This window comes from Ovis canadensis, chromosome 5 (genome assembly GCF_042477335.2).
Source record: "Ovis canadensis isolate MfBH-ARS-UI-01 breed Bighorn chromosome 5, ARS-UI_OviCan_v2, whole genome shotgun sequence".
NCBI classification, from domain to species: Eukaryota; Metazoa; Chordata; class Mammalia; order Artiodactyla; family Bovidae; genus Ovis; species Ovis canadensis.
Genome location: NC_091249.1, coordinates 84,412,910 through 84,436,552, shown reverse-complemented (window position 1 = coordinate 84,436,552; position 23,643 = coordinate 84,412,910). Strand labels below are relative to the sequence as shown.

At 46.7% G+C, this 23,643-nt stretch overlaps 1 protein-coding gene across 4 annotated transcripts in view; it reads left to right on the top strand.

Annotated features, from left to right (window-relative positions):
- The window catches only part of CCNJL (cyclin J like), a 65,368-nt gene that overhangs the window by 24,703 nt on the left and 17,022 nt on the right, over positions 1–23,643 (top strand). For all 4 annotated transcript variants that reach the window (XM_069592536.1, XM_069592534.1, XM_069592537.1 and 1 more), the window contains one exon: positions 5,838–6,051. In XM_069592536.1, the coding sequence (XP_069448637.1) occupies positions 5,838–6,051 (214 nt within the window). The remainder of the gene's footprint in view (positions 1–5,837; positions 6,052–23,643) is intronic.

Sequence of the window (23,643 nt, the reverse complement as noted above, 5' to 3'; positions counted from 1 at the left end):
ACCGACTGAGAGTTCTTCCCTGCAAGGCCATTCTGCTCTAAACCCCTTACTGTCATTGCCCTGCTCCAAACCCTTTACTGGCTCCCGTTGCCCACAGGGCAGGCGGGATATCTTACATGTTAAATCCCTTCAGTCGTGTCCAACTCTTGCGACCCCATAGATTGTAGCCTGCCAGGCTCCTCTGTCCATAGGATTTTCTAGGCAAGAATACTGGAGTGGGTTGCTGTGCCCTCCTCCAAGGGATCTTCCCAATCCAGGGATTGAACCTGTGTCTCTTACGTCTCCTGCATTGGCAGGTGGGTTCTTTACCATCTTAGCAGGACATATAGACTGAGACCCCGTCCACCCTTGCAACCTACTTCGTTCAAGCATACTTTCCCTCTCTGGCTGTTCCGAGGGCTCCAGCTTCCCCAGATGGGACACCAGTGTGGCCTTGCAGGTGCTGTGTTTCCAGCTGAACTTCCTTTTCCCCTTCATCTTCAACAGGTTAGTTCCTAGGTGTCCTTCCAGAATTTGACTAGACAGGTCTCCTTGAGGTTCCCACTGACTTGCTACTCTACACAAGTGGCCACACCTTCCTCTGGGCCCTGGGCAGTCAGTACTCACCACTGCAGTCCCTCCCTTCCTCTCTCCCTCCCTTCCTTCACTCCTTCACCATTTAATTCCAGGCATCTGACCATGTTCTTGTCACACCAGGGCAGAGGCAGACCCAGACTTGCACCCTCAAGGAGCTTGAAGTCCCATGGTGGTAGCATGAATCCATCAAACAATGAAGATGAAAAATACCCAAAGAAGTCAAATCCTTTCCTTAAAGAAGTGAAGATTTTGTCCATGATTATAAAAGTCTACACATAATAAATTCTGGAGAGGATGTGGAGAGAAGGGAACCCTTCAACTCTGTTTTGTTGTTTGGTTGCTAAGTCTTTGCAGCTGTATGAACTGTAGCCCACGAGGCTCCTCTGTCCATGGGAGTTCCCAGTCATGAAAACTGGAGTAGGTTGACATTTCCTTCTCCGGGGGTATCTTCCCGACCCAAGGATTGAACCCACATCTCCTGCATTGCAGGTAAATTCTTTACCACTGAACCACCAGGGAATGGAATGTAAATTGGTGCAACCACTGTGGAAAACAGTATGGACATTCCCTAAAAAAACTAAAAGAAAATCTGTGATAACATCCAGCAACCCCATTCCTGGGCATATATTCAGAGAAGATGAAAGTTCTATCTCTAAAAGATACAAGCACACCGATGTTCATAGCAGCACAATAGCCAAGACTTGGGAGCAACCTAAATGTGCATTAGCAGATGCATGGATAAAGAAGATGTGGTACATATCTACAGCAGATTGTTATTTAGCCATAAAAAAGAATGAAATAATGCCATTTGCCGCATCATGGATAGACAGACCTAGAGAGTATCATTATCATGTGACTTACTAAATGAAGTAAGTCAGAGAGAGAAAGACAAATATGTGTTATCACTTATATGTGGAATCTAAAAATAATGCAAATGAATTTATTTATAAAACAGAAACAGACTCACACATAAAAAATAAACTTTGTTACCAAAGGGGAAAGGAGGGGTGGATAAATTAGGAATATGGGATTAACAGATGCATATAAAATAGATGAAGATTTACTGTATAGCACAGGGAACTGTATTCAATATCTTGTAATAACCTATATTGGAAAAGAATCTGAAAAAATATATATGTTAACTGAATTACTTTAATGTAACCTGAAATTAACAAAATATTGTGAATCAACTATACTTCAATTAAAAATTGTTTATTAGAAAAGATTTTCTCCATGATTTAAAAAAAAAAATAAAAGGTTGAGGAAAAGGATACATTAAAATCCTTCTAGTCTCAGATCTAATATTTCTTGTTAGTTAAGCCCTGGGGCTATAGGACTTCGTCACACTTGGTTTCTCCATGTGTAATGTTAGGGACAGGAAATAGTTGATCAGACGTTGGGCACCTTCCGTGATCACAGCTTTAGGGCTACTGAGAGAGTGGTGTTGTGGCTTCAGGTTCTGGGGGAATAAGTCAGAGAAGAGATCCTAGCATGAAATCTCTACCAGGCTTCGCTTTCAGAGGGCAGATCTCCCCTCCCTCAGGGAAGACAAGCAGCTTTTTCAGCGTCCACAGCTTTCCTCTGCAGTGCTGATCCTGCTTTGGAATTCTGCAGTTGCCTTACTCTTTGATGGTCATCTCTTTCCAACAGGGCCATAAACTCCATTAGAGTGGGTGATGTGTCTGTTATTTTTTTTTTTAATATAACAGCTTCATTGAGATATCATTCACATACCGTAAAATTCACCCTTTTGAAGTCACATTCAGTTGCTTTTTAGTGTATTCACAGAGATGTGCAACCATCGACACTAAGAACATTTTAATCATTCCTAAAAGAACCCTCGTATCCATTAGCAGGTTCCTCCTGCCGTTAACCTTCCCACCTGCCCCCAGCTTCCAGCATTCGCTGATCTAACTTCTGTTTGTATGGATTTGTTACCAGAAGGGGGGCCCAAGAGTGGGCTCTTGTCTAACACTCGGAAGCGAATCGTCTGAGAAGACGCATGTCCTTACAAAGCAAAAGACTATTGGAAGGGGCGCCCAGGCAGAGAACAGTGGGATGAGGGAACCCTGGAGGGGGTTCCCTCCTCCTGGGCAGAGGGTTCCTCTGCCTCGTGGTGCACAGTCTCAGTTTTTATGGTAATGGGATTAGCTTACCAGGTTGTCTATGGCCAGTCATCTTGCTTGTGCCCACTTTTGGTCTGACTAGGGTCCTTCCTGATGGCGCCAGATTCTCTCTGCCAAGGGAGGATTTCTGGGAGGTTGGCCGGACATATTATGGGTTGGTGACTCCTCTCTCCTTTTGGCCCCTCCCAGATTTTCCTGGTTAGTTTTCAGTGGCAGCACCGTGTTCCTTATGGGGATCTCTGACCTCCTGTTGTGAGACAGCTCATGCAAGTGGTTATTACCATGCCTGACCCAGGCAGACAGTTTTGGTCAACAGTTCCCTAACAGATTTTCCTGTGCTGCACATTTCATACAAAGAGAGTCCTATGATATGTGGCCTTTTATGACTGGATCTTTTTCACTTAACATAATGTTCTCAAGGTTCATCCAAGTTCTAACACATACCAGTATTTCATTCCTTTTTGTGGAATAATAATATTCTATGGGATGGGTATACCGTATATTTCCATTCATCAGTTGGTGGACATGTGGGTTGTTTTCATTTGGGGGCTATTATGAATAATGCTGCTATGAACTTTCCAGTTCAAGTGTTTGTGTGGTCATCTGTTTCCATTTCTCCTGAGTGTACACCAAGGATTGGAATTCCTAGGTCATGCGGTAACTCTTACATTTTGAGGAGCTGCCAAATCATCTTCCACAGTGGCTGCACCATTTCTGTTTAACACCAGCAGTGTCTGAGGGTTCCAATTTGTTCAAATTTGTTCACATTCTCACCAGCATGTGTTTATTTTCTGTTTCTGTTTTTATAATAGCCATTCTAGTAGGTGTGAAGTGGCATCTGATTGTGGTTTTGATTTGCATTTTCCTAAAATAATGTTGAGCATCTTTTCATGTGCTTATTGGCGATTTCTATACCTTCTTTGAAGAAATATCTGTTCAATCATTTGCCCATTTTTAAATTGGGTTGTTTGTCTTTTTATTGAAGATTTGTAAGAGTTCTTTGTATGTTCTGAATTAGAGTCTCTTACTGATCTGTGATTTCCAAATATTTTCTCCCATCCCGTGGGTTATCTTTACATTTTCTTGATGGTGTCTTTTGAAAGTTTTAAAATTTGAAGGCTAACTTATGCAGTTTTTTCTTTTTTTTTATTCCTTCTGTTTTGGATGTCATATCAAAGAAACCACTGCCTAACCTAATCATAAAGATTTGTTCCTTTTTTTTTTTTTTTTTTAAGAGTTTCACAGTTTTAATCTTACATTCATGTCTGTGTCTGTCTCATTCCTGATTATACCCCCTCTGCCTAGAATAATGCCTGGTATACAAAAGGTACTTGATACTTACTGAGTGAAATGAATGAATTGATATCTCTTAAATGAGTGAATGAACAGCTATCACCTTGTCCCAAAGCTGTTGCTACTCACAGCCCGAGGGTTAAGAGAGGGTGTTAGGCAGGGGAGGGTCACCAGTTTGTTTTAATCTCATCCCCCAGTTGACCTGCCCTTAGTGAGCTCTCACAGTTCCTTTTCTGCAGCTTCTTCTTTACGTTTTTCCTGGATTTTTGCTTCTTTTTTTGTTTCCCTTTTTGACAAAATGTTGCTAAGACATTTCCTAAGTAAACTGTGTCTGATCTGCTTGGTTAAATGTATGGTAGAGGTATAAGAAAATTTTTTCATTCATCAAAATCTTGGGTGACATAGTTTTCTTGTTGCATTTACTTGTGTTTGACTGATAAATTCAGATGACACAGTAGTCTATAAATTATGAAGGAAAAGTCACCTCCTCAGGGTGTTATGCCCAAGTCTCGAAATCTCCCAGTGACCACCAGGGAGCCGATGTCCAATGCAAAAGCAAGAGTTTTATTACCAAGCTCCAACTGGGGCTCCCACCATTACCCACGCAGTGGCTATAGGGAGGAGCCCCGAACTCTGGGTTACATTGCTTATATAGGGTATTCTAGCGCAAAAAATTCGAAAAATGGGAGTTTCCGGGTTGGGAGATGTCTAATTGGTTACCTTCTGTGGAAGGGTTAGGTGTTGGGTTCTGATTGGTTTTCATTTCCCGGACTGGCTACGGGTTCTAATTGGTTCCCATTTCCTGGGCTTAATTCGAATTTCCCTGGCAGGTCATAAGTCCTGAACATAAAGTCAGGAGATCCTGATCTGGGATCTAATTGGCTCGCAGGTGGTGGGGTGAGGTCAGGGGATTTCCAAAGACTCTTTCCTCAGAACTCTAAAATGGAGTCTTCTTTAACAAAATGGGGTGGCTTAGGTTCTTCAAGGGGACATATGATGGCTGGAACTTACTTTTAGAAAAAGTGTGTATATAGAGAAGGAAAAGGTGAGTAACAACTAATGAGTCTGGGCGAAGGCTGTTTGGAGCTCTCTGTACTCTAGTTTCCATTAGGCTGGGCCAGGTCTGAGCCGTAGCACTCAGGGTCTCTGATCTTCATTGTGTCCTGCAGGATGTTGTAGTTGTGGCATACAAGATCCTTAGTTGTGGCATATGAACTCTTAGTTGTGGTGTGTGGGATCTAGTTCCCCGGGATCAATCCCAGGGATTGAACCCGGCCCCCCTGCATTGGGAGTATGGAGTCTTAACCACTGGACCACCAGGGAAGTCCTTATGCTCAGAATTAACAACCTTTCTTACACTGAATTTTTTTCAAAACAGTGTTTCTCACAATCCCACCCATAGAGGAAATTAAGCCGAGGACCCTGAGAGGTTACTGGCTTCTTGGTGCTTTATATCCATTTTTCATTTAATCCTCAGCTGTTGGAAAGGAAGCCAAGGTGAAGGTGGGCTGACCAAGGTCATACAACCTGGTTGAGTGGAAAAACCTGAATTTGGACTTGGGACTCCAACTTAAGTCCTCTTATGTGTTTTATGGCCTTGTGCATCTCAGGCAGTCGACCTTTTGCTGGGAATGATCAGGCTGCTTCCCTTGCCTCTGTCTTCACGTTCTTGACACTTCACATGCTCAGCAAGGGCGGGAGGGGCATGGTCCAAGAGTTTCTAGAATAGAGCGAAGGCCATCTGGGGCCTGAAGGAAAGCAAAGAGGGAATGGAGGGAATTGATGCTCCCTGAGGCTCCCGGGAGGCAGCCCTGACCCCCTCTTCTGCCCTACGTGTTCCAGGAGCTGAAGCTGCCTACCTTCCGAGCCCACTCCCCGCTCCTGAAGAGCCGCCGGTTCTTAGTTGACATCTTGACCCTGCTGAGCAGCCGCTGCCAGCTCTGCCCCGCTGCCCGGCACCTGGCTGTCTACCTGCTGGATCACTTCCTGGATCGCTATGACATCACCACCTCCAAGCAGCTCTACGCCGTGGCGGTCTCCTGCCTCCTGCTCGCAAGTACGTGGACCCTGCTTCCTTCCCTGCGCTGTGCCCTCCTGCTCCATGAGCCCACATGCTCCCGAATTGTTCTAGGTTTCCAGGTCTTTGTGCATCTTCTGTATTCATCCTTAGCTGAATGTGAAGAAGAGAAGTTGCTCAGTCGTGTCTGACTGTTTGTGATCCCATGGAATGGAGCCTGCCAGGCTCCTCCATCCATGGGATTTCCCAGGCCAGAATACTAGAGTGGGTTGCCATTTCCTTCTCCAGGAGATCTTCCCGATGTAGGGATCAAACATGGGTCTCCCGCACTGCAGGGAGACTCTTTACCGTCTGAGCTACCAGGGAAGCCCTAGCTGAATGCAAGCTATAGTAATAATACTCAACATGTTCTTTAGCATCTAAAATGTACCAGGCTATAAGGCATAAGGATTTTAGCAACTTGATCTTAAAAGAATCTACATAATGACTCTAGAAGACAGATCTTTGAATACCTGCATTTCACCAAAGCACAGAGAGGTTAAGAAATTTGCCTGGGTCTATAGCAGATAGGATTTGAGCCCAGAAATGCACAATGCCAGAATCTGTGTCTTAACCCCATGTTACCTCCTTTCTGATACAGGGCCTCTGAATGTGCTAGGTGGGTGGCTGGGGAACTCTAGCAACCACTGTCCTTAGACGTGTTTAGAAATGTGACTGCTTGTGTGGGGCCCAAGCAGGACCTTCATATACTTGTCAGGCCTGGGCACAGGCCTCTTTGAATGAGGCCTCACTAAAACACAGCATGGCTTTGACCATCTGTCTGTCTGCCTGGGTAGGAAATGAACATGCTCCTGGTCTGGTCCAAACACAATCTGCCATACCATGCTGCCACTTTAAAATCGCCCCCTGGTTTGCCAACAATCTTAAAAGGACCAGCCGTCAGGGTCCTGCCTCTCTGACCTCATGCTTTTCTCCTCTTCCATCCCTGGGTTCCAGCCAGTCCCTCTGTTCCCCTGTCACAGAGCTTTGCATATGCTGTTCCTTCTGCCCAGAGCCTCCATTCTCTTCCCCCGCCCATCTGGTCTTGGTTAGACAGCACTTGGGGCCTGCGCTTGCATCCCCAAGAAAGACTCCACCACTGCCTGCAGAGTGAGTGGTGCGTATGTAAGGTGTCTCTGATGTACAGTTCCACGGTGTCGTGGATTTTTAATTAAAACCCACCTCCCCCACTAAGCAGGCTTCCCTGATGGCTCAGCTGTAAAGAATTCGCCTGCAGTGCAGGAGACGCAGGAGATTCCAGAGATGCTGGTTCAATTCCTGGGTCGGGAAGAGCCCCTGGAGAAGGGAATGGCTACCTACTCCAACATTCTTGCCTGGAGAATCCCATGGACAGAGGAACCTGCAGGCTACAATCCATGGGGTCACAGTCCAACCTGCAGGCCACAGTCCAAGAGTCAGACAGGACTGAGTGACTGAGCAGCACACTCCCACTAAGCAGTGAGTTTCAGAGGGGAAAGGAGCACATAGGAAGGCCTCAGAATATAGTATTTGTGGACTAAAGGAAATGAGTGGAGCCAAGGGTTCCCTTAGAGTGGGGCGCCCACACTTCTCCAAGTTGCCCTTAATGCAGAAGAGCAGATACCCCAAAGTGACCAGCTGCAGTCACATTTCCTTGCCATCTAATCAGATTTTGCCTTCGTCGCTACATTATGTTATTGTCCTATTTTGTTACAGGGGGCCCTTCCCCATTCTTTGACTTCCACTGATGCTTCAAGAAGACCATGCCCGTTTTCTCCAGTGGCTTTGTCTGTCCCTGGCACACTGCTGCGAACCCTTCATCACCATCACCCAGTTCCAAAGACATGGCATTAGAGTTTTTAGCATTCTGCCTTGGTTTCCACCCTGCCACCTGCCGTTATCTATAATCCCTGTGCCAGCTTTGGGTTTACAGCCTTCCGGATTTGTGATTTTCTCTACCTTGGACCAGCTGGCTTTCCCTTGTGATATAAGGCAGCCTGGCTTGCTGGGAGACTGGCCTGCTTGCTACTTCAAAGTCCCAAGTCAGCACGCAGCTCTCTTTGGTCTTGGGAGGAGCTGGGGGCTGGCGAGACATCCCTGTCAGTGGAAGGCAGGACACGCGTCGCATTTCGGGCGGGGCCTCGGGGAGTCTGCGCCGTGGCCTCTGGCTTGCTGCTGTCTGTGATCTGTGGTCTGCATCGAGGCCCCTGGGGCGGGAGACTTGGATTTCCATGGGTCCCCCGAGGCTCCGGCGTCTGTCTGGGGAGCTGGGGCGGGAGGTGTGCGCTGGGGACTTCTTTGTTCAGTGGCTGCCATGGCAGAGGGAGGGGGCCTTTCAGACAGAGAGGCAGAGCCCCCGACACACCCACACGTCTGAGGGCAGCAGCCAGCCTCAAGTGGCAGGAATGGATTTTTCAGGACACCTGCCATATGCTCAGGGGCCCCAGGCAAGAAAAGTTTCCATGACAGCCTGAAATCCTATTCATTCCTCCTTCGCCTCTCCCCAGGCCAACTGTCAGCCACAAGGGAGGTCACCTTGCTCAGGAGGTTCTGAGTTCTGCTAATTTCCTAGCAAATAATTAATTCCCAGATAAGAAGGATGACGGTTCTTGGGTTTTTGCAGCTGCTTCCAGGTGAGGGTCTTGCATAGATGGAACCCCCTCACCCACATGCACTTTCTCTGCTCCCATAAAACAGGAGCCGGTCAAGGACCCATGTCTCCAGATTGTGGAAAGAGGAAGAAAAGCAAGAGTTTGTGGGCTGGTGCATGGCGGACCAGTGGCAGAACCACCCTTTGCCTCTCTGTGATCAAGTTTTATTTATTTATTTTTCATCCCCTGCATTGCTAAGTAGATTCTTAACCCCTGGACCACCAGGGAAGTCCTTGTGTGACCAAGTTAACTTCATTTCCTTCCTTAACAGAAGAGAGACTTCTGTTGTTGTTCAGATGCTAAGTCGTGTCCGACTCTTTTGTGACCCCATAGACTGTAGCCCACCAGTCTCCTTTGTCCATGGGATTTCCCAGGCAAGAATACTGGAGTGGGGTGCCACTTCCTCCTTCAGGGGATCTTCCCAACGCAGGGATCAAACTCATGTCTCCTGCATTGGCAGGCAGATACTTTACCACTGAGCCACTAGGATAGCCTGGAGAGACTCCTTCTGTAAGTATAATCTAGATATAAGTGAGTGAAGTCGCTCAATTGTGTCCGACTCATTGCGACCCTGTGGGCTGTAGCCCACCAGGCTTCTCTGTCCATGGGATTCTCCAGGCAAGAATACTGGAGTGGGTTGCCATTTCCTTCTCCAGGGGATCTTCCCAACCCAGGGATTGAACCCCTCTCCTGCATTGCAGGCAGATGCTTTATCCTCTGAGCCACTAGGGAAGCCCCAGTCTAGATATAATCTAGATATAAGTGTGCCATAAATCGAATAGAGCCACTGTCTTCTGTGGTCTCACGTCTTATACAGCACCCCTCCCCAGCTGTCTTTTGGTTGTTGTTTAATTAAAAGGGCAATTTGACAACACAGAAACCCCACCACTTGCAGGTGAGTTGGCTCTGATGGTGCCACGTAATCATTGTCCTGATGGGGTGGCTGCATTGTTTACTGGTCCCTTTCTACACACCCAGCCCTGTGCCAGCCACTTCATATGCATATCACTTGGAAGCCTCGCAACCAGCCCGTGTAGTCATCCGCCCATTCTGTAGGTTCAGAGAGGCCCAGAGTCACACAGTTTGGAATTTTGCTTTGTTTTTTAAAATTGAGGTAGAATTCAAATCACAACGTAGAATCTACTGTTTTAACCACAGTGAAGTGTGCGGTCCCATGGCACTCAGTTCACATGCCACTGTTGTATAGCCATCAGCTCTTTCTAGTTCCAGAACATGTCCATCACTCTGGAAGGTGCCCATGTACCCCATTAAGCAGTCAGTTCCCATTCCTGCCTGTCCCCAGCCCCTGGCAACCACCAGTCTGTTTTGTGTCTCTATGGAGTTGCCTATTCTGGATATTGCATATGGAAAGGGATCATATAATATGTGACCTTTTTATGTCTGGTTTCTTTTAAGGTTCATCCATGTTGTAGTATGTGTCAGTACTTCAGTGCCTCATTCCTTGTTATGGCTGTATGGATACATACAGCCTTTTATGGATGGACTACAATTTGTCTATCCATTCACATGTTGATGGACATTGGGGTGGTTTTCACGTTTTGGCTGCTAGGATTAGTGCTGCTGTAAACATTTGAGCACCAATTTTGTTAGAACATTTATTTTCAGTTCTTTTGGGTATCAACATTGGAGTGGAATTGCTGCCCATATGTGGTTATTCTGTGCTAAGCTTTTTGAAGGAAACTTGGAGTTTCGCCTTTGCCTCGTTATTGCCATTCAGGGATAAATGTGTGCTGAGTCCTTATCCCCAGGATATGGACCGGGGAAGGAGAGAAAGGAGAGAGGGAGGGAAAGAAACCCAGAAAGGCAAGAGGCATGACCAGTGGCATGTAGCTAGGATGGCAAGGCCTTAAATGTAGTATAAGATCTTACGATGATGATATAAAAAGTATGAGATGCAGTAAGTCCCCGACATACGAACAAGTTCTGTTTTAAGTGTGCATTCGTAAGTCCAACTTGTTCGTAAGTCCAACAAAGTTAGCCTAGGTACCTGACTAACACAATCTGCTGTGTAGTACTCTACTGTGATAAGTTTGTAATACATTTCATACAAATAACACATAAAAACAAAAGCAAAAAATAAAACGTTTTTAATCTTGCAGTACAGTACCTTGAAAAGTACAGTACTACAGTACAATAGCCGGCATGCAGGGGCTGGTATCGATTGAACAGGCAAGAATTACTGACAGGAGGAGAGAGAGGAGGCGGGAGATGGCAGAGCTGAAGGACTAGGAGACAGAGAGCAAGCCCCAGTTTCACTCATGCCTGACATTGACACATTTGCATCTTTGAATGTTTGCAACTTGAAGGTTCATATGTAGGAGACTTACTATATATATATATATATATATATATATATATATGTGTGTGTGTGTGTGTGTGTGTGTGTATATATATATATTTTTTTTTTTTTACTGTATGTTTTTATTGTTAAAAAGAATCCAAAAGGAACAGAAGCACCTAGCGTAAAAAAATTAGTTTCTCCCCAAATCCATAGTCCCATTCCCAAAGTTTGGGGTGTATCATTCCAGATCTAGATGTACTTATGTATCTTCATAATTGAGAAAATAAACCTATTTTCATTTCTCGGAGTGGGGGAGGGAATGAATCATAGGTTAACAGCTGTATAAACTGCCCAGTAAACAAAATTGCCAGATTTCCTCCCTTCCTCCTTTTATCATTCTTTTTTTTTCATTCTTTCTTTCCAGCTAATCCCAATTGCATTATACTTTCTCTTTGCAAGCTTCTGTTTTCTTTCATTGTGACTTTCGGACCCCCGACCGCTCCTTGGGAAAACAAGGTTTCTGAGTGCTGAATTGTTGGTGAGCTGCATCCTGCCCCTGAATTCTGATTTGTGAAAAGCTGTGGGAGCTCAGGGAGATGAGTCCATGTGTTTCTTGGGATAAAATTCTGACTTCCATTTTTTTGTAGCTGAGCCTGAGTCCAGTGCTGGCCTTCATCTCAGCCCTCATCCTTCTCCCCAGGAGAGGGAGGCATCAAGCAGGAGGGTGATCCCATGGTCTCTGCAAGGAAAGGACCCCTCTCTGTCCTTGGGTCCTCCTGCAGGGCAGGCTCCCTTAGCTGGGCCTGAGTCAGTCCTGCTATTCTGCGCTGTAGTAGTTCTATCTCCCTCTGGTAGAGTTTTAAAATTAGCAGTGGTATACTCACTTGTAATAAAATTCAAAGAATAAAATAATCTGTTGCCCATCCCACTCTCCAAAATCACTGCAGATGGTGACTGCAGCTATGAAATTAAAAGACGTTTGCTCCTTGGAAGAAAAGTTATGACCAACCTAGACAGCATATTAAAAAGCAGAGACATTACTTTGCCAACAAAGGTTCATCTAGTCAAGGCTATGGTTTTTCCAGTAGTCGTATATGGATGTGAGAGTTGAACTATAAAGAAAGCTGAGCACATAAGAATTGATGCTTTTGAACTGTGGTGTTGGGGAAGACTCTTGAGAGTCCCTTGGACTGCAAGGAGATCCAACCAGTTCATCCTAAAGGAAATCAGTCCTAAATATTCATTGGAAGGACTGATGCCGAAGCTGAAACTCCAATATTTTGGCCACCTGATGCGAAGAGCTGAGTTGTTTGAAAAGACTCTGATATTGGGAAAGATTGAGGGCAGGAGGAGAAGGGGACGACAGAGGATGAGATGGCTGGATGGCATCACCGACTCAATGGATGTGAGTTTGAGTGAACTCCCGGAGTTGGTGATGGACAGGGAGGCCTGGCGTGCTGTGGTTCATGGGGTCACAGAGTCGGACATGACTGAGCAACTGAACTGAACAGAACTGTAGCAGGCCCATCTCCCTCTGGTAGAGTTTTAAAATTAGCAGTGGTACACTCACTTGTAATGAGATTCAAAGAATAAAATAAAAAATCTGATGCCCATCCCACTCTCCAGAGACAACTCATGGGAACAGTTTCTTATATCTTTGCCCAAAATCGATCGAATGTATTTTCTAGGAATATTCTGTGTGTATACAAACATACAGTCAGTCAGCTTTCATGAGCCAAGATTCCATACTTGCAAATTCACCTGTTCACTGGAATTTATTTGTAACTCCCAAACCAGTACTTCTAGAAATTTGGGGGGCAGCTCTGTGCTTTCTCATTTCGGCTCTCATACTAATAGCGAGTGTCAGCTGGCCTTTTCTGCTCTGTTTAGTGTCATGTTTTCTGATTTTTCTGCTTGTTGGTGATTTTGCTGTGTGACATGAGCCCCCACCATCATGTTGAACTACAGTATTCTGTTCTTGCTTTTAGGAAGGCTGTGCTGTGTGTTAGGTAAGCTTTGTTCAGGCAGAAGGTATAGTGCTGTTAGTTGTGAGTTCAGTGATCAAAAATCAATGATATATTAAACAAAAATACACAGAAAAGGTTACGTAGCGGGTTTTTTGGCCCCACTGGGTCTTTGTTGCTGCACTCAGGTTTTCTCTAGCTTCTGTGGGTGGGCTTCTTGTTGCCATGGTTTCTCTTTTGGAGCTTGGGCTCTAGGCACATGGGCTCAGGAGTTGTGGCACGTGGACATAGCTGCTCCGCGCCATGTGGCATCTTCTTGGACCAGGGACTGATTCTTAACCACAGAACCACTAGGGAAGTCCAAAAAGAAGCTTATGTGTTGGTTGATTGTGATCAGACTCACAGGAACCTAACCCTGTATCTTCCCTCTAGGAGCATGGTTCTGTGTTCACCGGATCAGTGTGCACCATGAATAATCAGAATCAGTTAGATCTGCACAAGTGGGTTAACACCAAAGGTGCTTTCTTTGTGGTTCGTTAGGGAACATCTTTCCCGTCCGTCTTTGTGGAGGCACCTTACTCTTTATACTGAGTGCAGAATTCTCCATGTTATAAACACTGACATCTATAGAATGATTTCTCTGTCAATGGATATTTACACTGTCATCCTTTTTTTTTTACACTGCTTTACACAATGTGACAACAACTGTCCTTTCCCTTGCATCTTTGCACACTGAAGTATGTCTGTGGGATAGATGCCCAGAGATGGGATGGTTTTGGTCAGAGGTGTGTGCATTTAAGATTTTGGTATGTTGCACTGAAACCAACAGCTGAGGATCCTTTTTTTCTTCAGTTGAACTTAGTGTGCAGGAGCCTTTGGAGCCACACTTCTCCACCATCAGAAGGAGAGCCACGTCCCTCCCCCATCCTGGCCCCTCATCAGTCTGCTAGGGCTTCCCAGCGGGGAGTGCATTTGCATCCCGCCTTTCTGCCTTGTCCTGTCCAGGACGCCCAGGTAAGAAATGAGTTCCCACAACAACTGCTTTTAAGGCTTCTTAAGCCGGACATCAATAGCCTCATCTCTTAGTGAAGGTACCAAAAGAAGCACTGCCTCTGGGCCTCCGCAGATTCCAGAAGAGGCCTGTCTTTCTCTCAGTAAACTGTCTTCCTCTCTCTCTCACCCCTGTATCCTTCCCCTCCCCTTCCCCTGCTTTGATTACTTAGCTGCTGAGAAGCAGCTTCTTTGCCAGCGGAGTGGGGGGATGGGTCGCTTCCTCTGAAATTTTGAGGTTTCGGAAACTTGAAAGCAGCCTAATCCCTCCTATGTCCCTGCTCGACAGGGATGAAGGAAGATGCCCCAGCTCGCCCTAAAGCCGGGGATTCTTGGGACCCCACTGGGGCACCAGTCACAGGCTGCTTGTGTGCCGGCATGCTCAGTCGTGTCGGAGCAACTTTTGCAACCCTTTGGACTGTAGTCCTTAAAGCTTCTCTGTCCATGGGGTTTCCCAGGCAAGAATACTGGAGTGAGTTGCCATTTCATCCTCCAGAGGATCTTCCCAACCCAGGGATCGAACCTGCATCTCCTGTGTCTCAGTAGATGTAAGTGGGGGCAGTTTTTCCAGGTAGCCTTGTTCAGGGTGTGCCTCAAAACAGTGTGAGACTTGCTTATAGAATTAGACTCAAATCTGCAAGGAAACTTGGCTGTCCCTGTTCAGGAAATAATTCAGTGCTCCCTGCCTCTCATGCAAGAGTGGTCGGCCCCGTGTTTCCTTCCGGCCATGGTTTCACATTTCAGAAGTCAGGATGGGTCTCACTTTTGATGCATGCACTTGATATGATCAGCGTGTGTTACTTCCTCCAGAAAGCTGCTGCAGTGTCCGTGGTGCGTATTCTAATCCGTAGTATTTCAGCAGTGCCCACACAGCACAAGACAGGCTAGAAACAGTGGTCTGTCACGTGAGGGCCACGCCAAGCAGCTCCAGTGTTACTGTACAGTGAATGAGGACGTGGTGATTTTCCATTTCCTGTTCCTGTTTCTGCAGACTGGCAGGCTTAGAACTGTTTGAGGGGAGGGATTCTGTGTGAAGTGCCCATCAGACAGCTGACTGGGCTGGTCACAGAAATTATGCCATTTGCCCTAGCAAGTCTAGTACCCAGACCTGTTTGGCTAAGGCCTGCTGTTCTGGTCTCAGAGGTTTTTTGAGGGGACGGGGAAACTTGAGCTGCGTGAGTTGATCTATCATGCGGTGTTTAAGAGCCCTTGACCCCACGTAAGTAAAATAGTCACAAAAAACCTGTATTCCGCCTTTGCTGTATGCCAGATGCAGTGGTCAACCTCAAGGAGACGGTTGTGGTAGAATGGTAGAGTTCACCTGGAAGACTCAGCGGCACATAGCGGGGCACAAAGCAGATCAAGCCGGCATCCTAAGAAAGCAGGCGTCAAGCCAGGCATGACCAGCAAGTCCTGGGCACACGCCAAGAACAAGCCAGTCACCCTGCTGCGAAGATCCGAGTGTCCTTACTGTTAGGAGAACACTTTGGCTCACACCATGACTAGGATATCGACATTGGGCACTCTCTCTGCTCCTCATGCTTTTTGCGGTTTGGCTGCTGGAATCTAGGCATCTTTATTTTCTTATCTACAGTACCTTGAACCCACTGAGCAGTGAATGCTCAGTGTCTTACAGTTCTTTCTCTGCTCTCACAGCCAGAATTGCATTATAAGCATCCTCCTGCTAATGCTGAAAGCTTAGAGGGCAGAGTTCAGAGTCCTTCATCATTGGGCCACCAGTTCCTCACACCCAGAGGCTGTCCTCCAGGTTAGAGCCCTTCCGTGCTTTGCCAAGGAGACTTGGGCTCTGCGTGGTGGGGGGTCCACACCTCTGGTCATACCGTTCTGCCCTCCTTGAGGCACCCACCAATGTCTGCATTGGTTACAGTGGGACCAGCAAGGCAGCTTTCGGTTCTTTTCTTTTTTCCTCTCTCTTCAGTATAATTTCCAGGCTTCCCTGGTGCCTCAGTGGTAAAGAATCCACCTGCCCATGCAGGAGATGTGGGTTTGAACCCTGGTCTGGAAAGATGCCACGGAGCAGCTAAGCCCATGCACCCCAACTACTGAGCCCACATTCTGCACATACTGAAGCCCTCGCGCGCCCTAGAGCCTGTACTCTGCAACAAGGGAAGGCACCTCGGTGAGAAGCCTGCACACTGCACATGGGGAGGAGCTCTCAAGGCAGCAAAGACCCAGCACAGCCAAGGAAAAAGAGAAATAGAATTATTTTTTAAAAAGAAAAGTATGATTTCCATTTTACTGTCTTTTCAGAGAACAGTATTTCTTCAGTCTTTAAGGACTCATCTCCTTTCATGGGCTTCAGTGGAGGTCGTGGAGCAGCACCTGCAGTCTAAATCAGGGTGCTGCTGTTCAGGGTGGCACTTTCTGAGAATGCTGCCTGGTTGACTACTTTGCTGTGAATGGTACGGTTCATGCAATAGTGTTGTTTCACATACAGCTTGGGAAGCACAGAGGCGTCGAAAACACTTGCTTCAGAATTGTCGTCCCTGATGGCTGCGGCCTCTACAATGTTCCGAATGACAGATTTTTTAAAAAAGAAAAAATATTTATTTTTGGCTGCACTGAGTCTTTGCTGCTGCACATGGGCTTTCTCTAGTTGCAGCGAGCAGGGGCTGCTAGCTTCTCATTGCGGTGGCTTCTCCTGTTGCGGACCATGGGCTTTAGGGTGTGGCCTTCAGTAGTTGTGGCGTGGGCTTAGTTGCCCTGAGGCATGTGGGATCCTCCTGGACCAGGGGGTGGCAGGGACCAATGTCCCGTGCATTGGGAGGCGGATTCTTAACCACTGGACCTCAAGGGAAGTCTGAACGACAAACTTTTTAATGCCTTATCCTTGGGCAAGCATTGGGCATAGTTGGTGCTGTGAACAGGCTGCACGTGACCACGGCTTTTTTTCTGTAGGATCATTGTTCCTTCTTTTCTTGGTGATCTTGGAAACGAGGCGAGAGAGAAGGTTTGCTTTAAAACTCCTTTCAGACCCAAAAGAAATGTGCCAGCCTAGCCTTCCCTGGGAGGTCAGATGAGATTAATCTTTTTCTTTTTTTGGCAGATCTTAATTCCCAGACCAGGGATTGAACCTGGGCCCTCAGAAGTGAGAGCGTGGAATCCTAATCAGTGGACTGCCAGGAAATTCCCCCGAAATGAGACTGTATTATTTGTGTTTGTCTAGATTTTCAAGATGGTCTTCAGTGGGCATGCCTCGCCCCTCCCTACATCCTCGTCTTGACCAAGGGCAGATCCATGTTTAGGAACCTTCTCTGGCACTTAGTCTGCTGGTTCTGGCTTCGAGGGTCCCAACAGTGGCGTCTCGATTTCCGAGAAGTTGAAACTGTTTTTCCTCAGTGGCAGAATGATATTTGTTCCTTGTAGAAAATTAGAAAATAGAAAGCTACTTTAAAAAAGCAGTAGCTACAATAAAAGCTACTTGAAAACCTGCTGCGCTTTTTCCTACAGTCAGAATTTGGGGATGGAGGGCAGATCCTGGCTTCAGTGATCGTGGGATGGTTAAGATTTATTGTTTATAGGCCAGGTGGTGTTTTGAACTCTTTGTATGGATTTGCTTATTTAATCTTCAAAACCATCCTGTGAAGTAGGCACTGTTATTTCCTCCAGTTGACAGAGGAGGAAACTGAGACCCAGGGGTTGGGTAACTTTCCAATTGGGTGAGCAGCCCGGATGGGGACCCAGGTGGCCCCGAGTCCTTGCTTTCGGCCACTGCACAACAGCAGCCTTTGTCACCGAGCAGGTCATTCTCTTCTTGGCCATAGCAGGAAGACTCAAACCAGCAACCAGAGAGGTTGCTGGGAGATGCCTGGCTCCTGTGCTTTCTGAGTCTGCTGAGCCGTGTTTCAGCTGACCTGGATGGAAGCTTCAGCCCCAGGGACCAGGCCTCATGATTGGAAGCGGCTCCCCTTCTGACCTTGAGAGAGGCGGCCAAGGTTGCTGCCTTGCTCCTCCTCCCGCCACCTCCTCCTCTTCTTCCTCCTCATTTTCCTCCCCCTCCCCCTTCTCCCTTCTCCAAGCAGAGAAGTTGGAATAACAAAGGATCCAGAACTCCTGACATCCACGCCTTCAGCTCAGAAGAGAACTTGTCAGCTTTTCTGTGGCTGGCAGCCCAGTCAGGCCTGGTCCGGAGCTGCCCAAGTCAGCTGGCAGGGGCATTCTGCAAAGCAGTGGCCTTCATTACAGGGGAGAACTCCCTTCCTCTGCACAAAGCAGTGCTTGACCCTGGCCCCAGAAACCAGCTATGTATATGACAGGGGGCCACATTGCATGGCCCTGCTTTTACACTCAGTGAAATTATTTGAGTCCCTTTTAAAGAGGAGCACAAAAGAGCCCAGGCTTTGCTGTGGTCAGCGAGTGAAGTCATCCCACCAGTTTGCTCCATCCTGAGACAGGGAAGCCCTCACGGCCAGAAGGGAAGCCGGTGTGTGACCCAGCTGGCCAGATGCCACCTCTGACTCGGAGGCATTTTTACAATTTCCTCCTGGAGAAAACAACTACCCGCAGCCTCACCTCCAGTCCAGAGTTGAACTCCGGAATTGAGCCAGCCTGTCAGAAATGTGCTTTGAGTCATTCATTCGTTATTTATTGAGCTCTGCTCTGTTCTGGACCCTGAAGATGCAGTCATAACAGAACAGCCTGCTGTGAGGAGGGGAACGGGGAGGCTCTGAAAGGCAGGGTGAGCCCAAGGACCTGATCGTCTCGGGCCCCACCATCTCCCAGGCTCAGCGCGTAGTAGGTGTGTGTGTGTGAAAGGAATCTTGAATTGCAGGGATCATGGACATTCCTTAAGGGCCTTTCTTTGTGTCCTGAGGAAGGCAGGGAGCTCAACCATGGAAGAACCCCACTTTACCTCCCCACTGGGTCTCCCAGATGCCCCAGTTTGGCTGGGATCACAGGCTTGTTTCTGCAGGACATTTCCTAACCTCTAGATCCCTGGAGGGGCTGGGGTTCTTGGATGCGGTGCATCTGGGGTAGGTCTTCAAGGACAGACTGGGGGTGTAGGATGCTCCCCACTTCCCACCTACAATGGTCTTTATAGGTTCTTCCCTTCACTGAAGACTGCCACCGAAGCACTCTTTTTTTCTTTAAAGATCTAATTTTTTAAAAAAATATTTATTTATTTGGCCATGCTGAGTCTTAGTTGTGGCATGTGGAATCTTTATTTGTGGCCTGCGGGGTCTAACCTGAACAGGGATCAAACCTAGGCCCCCTACATGGGGAGTGCAGAGTCTTAGCCACTGGACCACCAGGAAAGTCCCCGAAGTACTGTCTTACAGCAGGAGGGTTTTCTTGCTCTGTCCCTGGCTTTCTCTCTCTCCCACCTGAAATCTGGTCCTCAGGTGAAGCTGTCACTGCACCTGTGGCTGACTGCACGGTTGGCTCTGAAGCGAGCAGATGTTTATAAAGCAGTGCACATTCCAGGGTTTGTTGAGCTCTGGGCCCTTCTGAGCATGCTGAGCCCTTGTGCCATCCTCACGAGCATTTTGTCTCCTCCTGTCACTCCTGTTGCTCATGCCCTGAGGTTGAGACTCGCCCCCAGCCACGCAGGCGGTGATTGAGCCCCCAGAGAGCCTGGGTGGCCCTGCGCGCAGTGCTGGCTCTGGCTTCTCCATCAGATTGCTCAGACTGTCGCCCCTGGTTCCTTGGAAAGACACTTGTCTGCTGCATATGAGCATGGCCCGTTTGGGGATGAATAGGAAGCAACCTTCTGGCCTCAGTAACTAAAAAAAAAAATTTCTTTTTTTAATGAAAAGCTGGTTGGGTGGAGAGGAATCTGTCTTTTTTTAAAAATTTTCTTTTTATTGAAGTATAGTTGATTTACCATGTTGTGTTAATTCCTGCATTGCAGCAGTGATTCCCTTATACACACATTATTTTCTTAATGTATCCTTTTCCATTATGGCTTATCATAGAATGTTGAATATAGTTCCCTGTGCTATACGGTAGGATGTTATTTATCTATTTCATATATAAACGCTTACATCTGCTCGCCCCACCCTCCCAGTGTATCCCTCCCCTATCGCCCTCCCCCTTGGCAGTTACGTCTGTTCTCTGTGTCCCTGATGCTGTTTGTCTCATAGATCGGCTCATTTGTGTCATACTTTGGATTCCACATATAAGTGATACCACAGGGTATTTGTTTTTCCCTTTCTGACTGACTTAGTAGCTAATCTCCAGGTCCATCCAGGTTGCTGCAAATGGCATTGTTTCAGTCTTCTTTGTGCCTGAGTAGTATTCCGTAGGATACATGCTCTGCATCTTGCTCATCTGTTGATGAGCGTTTGGATTGTTTCCATGTCTTAGCTGTGAGTAATGTGATGTGACTATAATATCTTGTTGAATTATGATTTTGCCTGGATATATGCCTAGGAATGGGATTGCTGGATCGTATGATGATTCTGTTCTTAATTTTCTGAGGAATCTCCACACTGTTTTCCGCCGTGGCTGCACCAACTTACATTCCCACCAGCAGTGTAGGAGGTTTCCTTTTTTCCCCACATCCTCTAGGGGAGGCTATTCTTTATTGCAGAAAGTCTGCTTTGGAAGAAAAAACTAAGTCTCTTTGATCATACACATCTTTAGTGGAAAGGCTCTGGGATTAAATTGCTAAATGGCGTAAAGAGGAGGATTGACAGAGGTGAGTATTTGTGGACAACAGGGTGGTTAGATGGGGAGGTTGCAGCTGGCCTGACACCCATGTTCATGGGAATTCCTGCGCCCAGATAAATATACTCTCGGAGACTTTCTGGAATTGCAAGGATCTTTGTGACTGTATCTGAGATTTCTTGCTTGTGGAATAGAAAACTCTAGACTTTGGAACCATTTCTGTATTCATTTTAAAAAGAACTGCTTAAGTATTAAATTTGTGCTGGCTGCTGTGCTAAGTGAAGGGCATCTACAATGTTACAAAGACAGATGTGTTCCCATCCTCATGGAATAAGGAGCTAGCCAGACTGCATTTTGCTCTTGCTCTTCACAACTGGGTGATTGGGCAACTCACTTAACCTTTCTGAGCTTCTCATTCCATGTGGAAAACACTCCCAACCTCTGGGGTTGTTCCCAGAATGAACTGAGTTTGCTTGTCAGTTCCTGAGGCTGCGCCTCCCTGGGGGCTGCCTGCATTGTTTGATGCCTGCTGTGCAGTGCTGGAGCCTGGGAGACAGAGGGGAGCCCAGAGTGAACCACGTGCCCTCTGGGGCTCACATCCTGGTGTGTGGATTCTCTGCCTTTTGCCAACTAGCTAGACTAGGAAAGTCCCTCCCCTGTGAGGAGGACCCATCCGGGAAAGGCCTTGGACCCCACACTGCCCTTGACTTCCCAGGCTCTGGGAACCTTGAAATTACCAGCAGAAGGGTGGAATTCAAGATCACCGTCTAGGGCAAGGAGGCTGGAGCCACTCTGGCATTCTCTCTGGGGGTCTGGTACAGCCCGGCCGGTGGGATCAGTGGGCTGAGGGAGCCTTTGGTTGGACTTACTTTCACCCCTTTTTCAGAGCCTGTAACAAAATGTTTGTAGTATTGACTGCCAACGCTAGTTCATCTCTACTTAACTAACAGGACTTTAGAAGAACATCCCAGGTCCAAGGTGCAAAGAATAAATACCATGTTCAGCAAATAATAGCAGCAGCTGCTACCATTTATGGAGCGATTGCTTTACCCCGGGTCCTTTGCCAATCGTATTGCCTTCTGTCTCCTTGAGCCTTCCCAACCATCCTTTCGGGTGTAGGTTTCCATGTGATTGCCCAGAATCGTGTGAATCATAACAGCAGTGAGGATGGAGAACTAGCACCTGAGCCTGAACTTGAAATCCTTGGTGGGGGTGGGGGTGACGGTTCGAGAGGAGGCATTCTTGACTGTTTCCATTAAGGACCCCCCTCCCCCAGAATCTGGGTTTCCCCTGGTAGCAGGATGCTCAGCCCTCATTAAATATCTTGCTCAAAAACAAAAAGCAAACAAAAAAAATCCTGTTCTTCCTGAAGGCCACCTGTCTCCCCTCCCTTAAAAGAAGAATCTAAGGAAGAATTTGCATCAGAAAGGTCTTTCTGCCTGGCCCAGCCTGGGGACTAAAGGGCCGGAGTACTTTCTCTCCCAGCCATTGGGGAAAAGCCCTTTCCAGCAGGACTTTCTCTTTCCTCTTGGGTCTTCACCTCCTCTACCGCCCAGCACCTTCTATAGTCATGTCAGAAGATGTTAGGTTCACTGGAGGACCAGGCAGTCACCAGAGTGGCTCTTTACCCTCTGACCTGCTTACCACCCTTCCCTTTATCATCGGCTGCACACAGAGTAGGGCCGAGGGCTGCTGGAAGAAGGAGTAGCCATGGGGTCTCAATCCCTGATCGAGAACATTTTGTTTCTCAGTCTCAGATGAAAAGCGGGGCGGTGGGTGTGGGGGGAGACTTTAAAATAGGAGAGTGGCCTTTCTTGAGAAAGAGCAGCTTTGCCTGTTTTAAAAGGCATTGCACTTCTTTAGCAAAGAAGAATTGTTTTCATAGCTGTTGCATTAAAACCTGGTCTCTGTAGCCAGGAGGCCTTGGCCTCATGTCTGAGCCTAGGTTTAACTCCTGAATGAGCAGCAGGTAATCCTAAATGAATCTCTTAAGTGTGTGTCTTGCCAGGGATGTAGGATTCTTGCAGGAATTAACTGGAATCTGTCTAGTAGAGAGTGGGCAGCGCTGAGCTCGGGCATGAGAAACAGTCAACTTTTTATTAAAAGGCCAGCTTTTTAAGAAAAACTCCCATTCTGTGCTTATTTACCTTTTTGTTTAAGGATTTTTCTTTTCTTTTTTTTTTCCTCTTTTGGCTCTGTGGCATGCGGGATCTTAGTTTTCCAACCAGATATTGAACCTGAACCTCTTGAAATAGAAGCACAGAGTCTTAATCACTGACCCACTAGGGAAGTTGCAAGACTTCTTCTAAAGACAGTGTAAATGTGGATGATCATTAAAGGTTCATAATGCGTTCATCGGGTTTCATTATAACATTTTCTCTGTGGGTTGTTTTTTTTTAATATTTAAAATTTTCTGAAATTAAGAGTTTGAGGGGTTTTTTAAGCAATTAAAAATATTGCTTCTCTTGGTCCTACTTCAGAAAAGTCAGTATTCTATTTGATATGCTCTATTTCTGCTTTATTGACTATGCCAAAGCCTTTGACTGTGTGGATCACAATAAACTGTGGACAATTCTGAAAGAGATGGGAATACCAGACCACATGACCTGCCTCTTGAGAAACCTATACACAGGTCAGGAAGCAACAGTTAGAACTGGACATGGAACAACAGACTGGTTCCAGATAGGAAAAGGAGTACATCAAGGCTGTATATTGTCACCTTGCTCGTTTAACTTCTATGCAGAGTACATCATGAGAAACGCTGGGCTGGAAGAAACACAAGCTGGAATCAAGATTGCCAGGAGAAATATCAGTAACCTCAGATATGCAGATGACACCACCCTTATGGCAGAAAGTGAAGAGGAACTAAAAAGCCTCTTGATGAAAGTGAAAGAGGAGAGTGAAAAAGTTGGCTTAAAGCTCAACATTCAGAAAACAAAGATAATGGCATCTGGTCCCATCACTTCATGGGAAATAGATGGGGAAACAGTGGAAACAGTGTCAGACTTTATTTTCT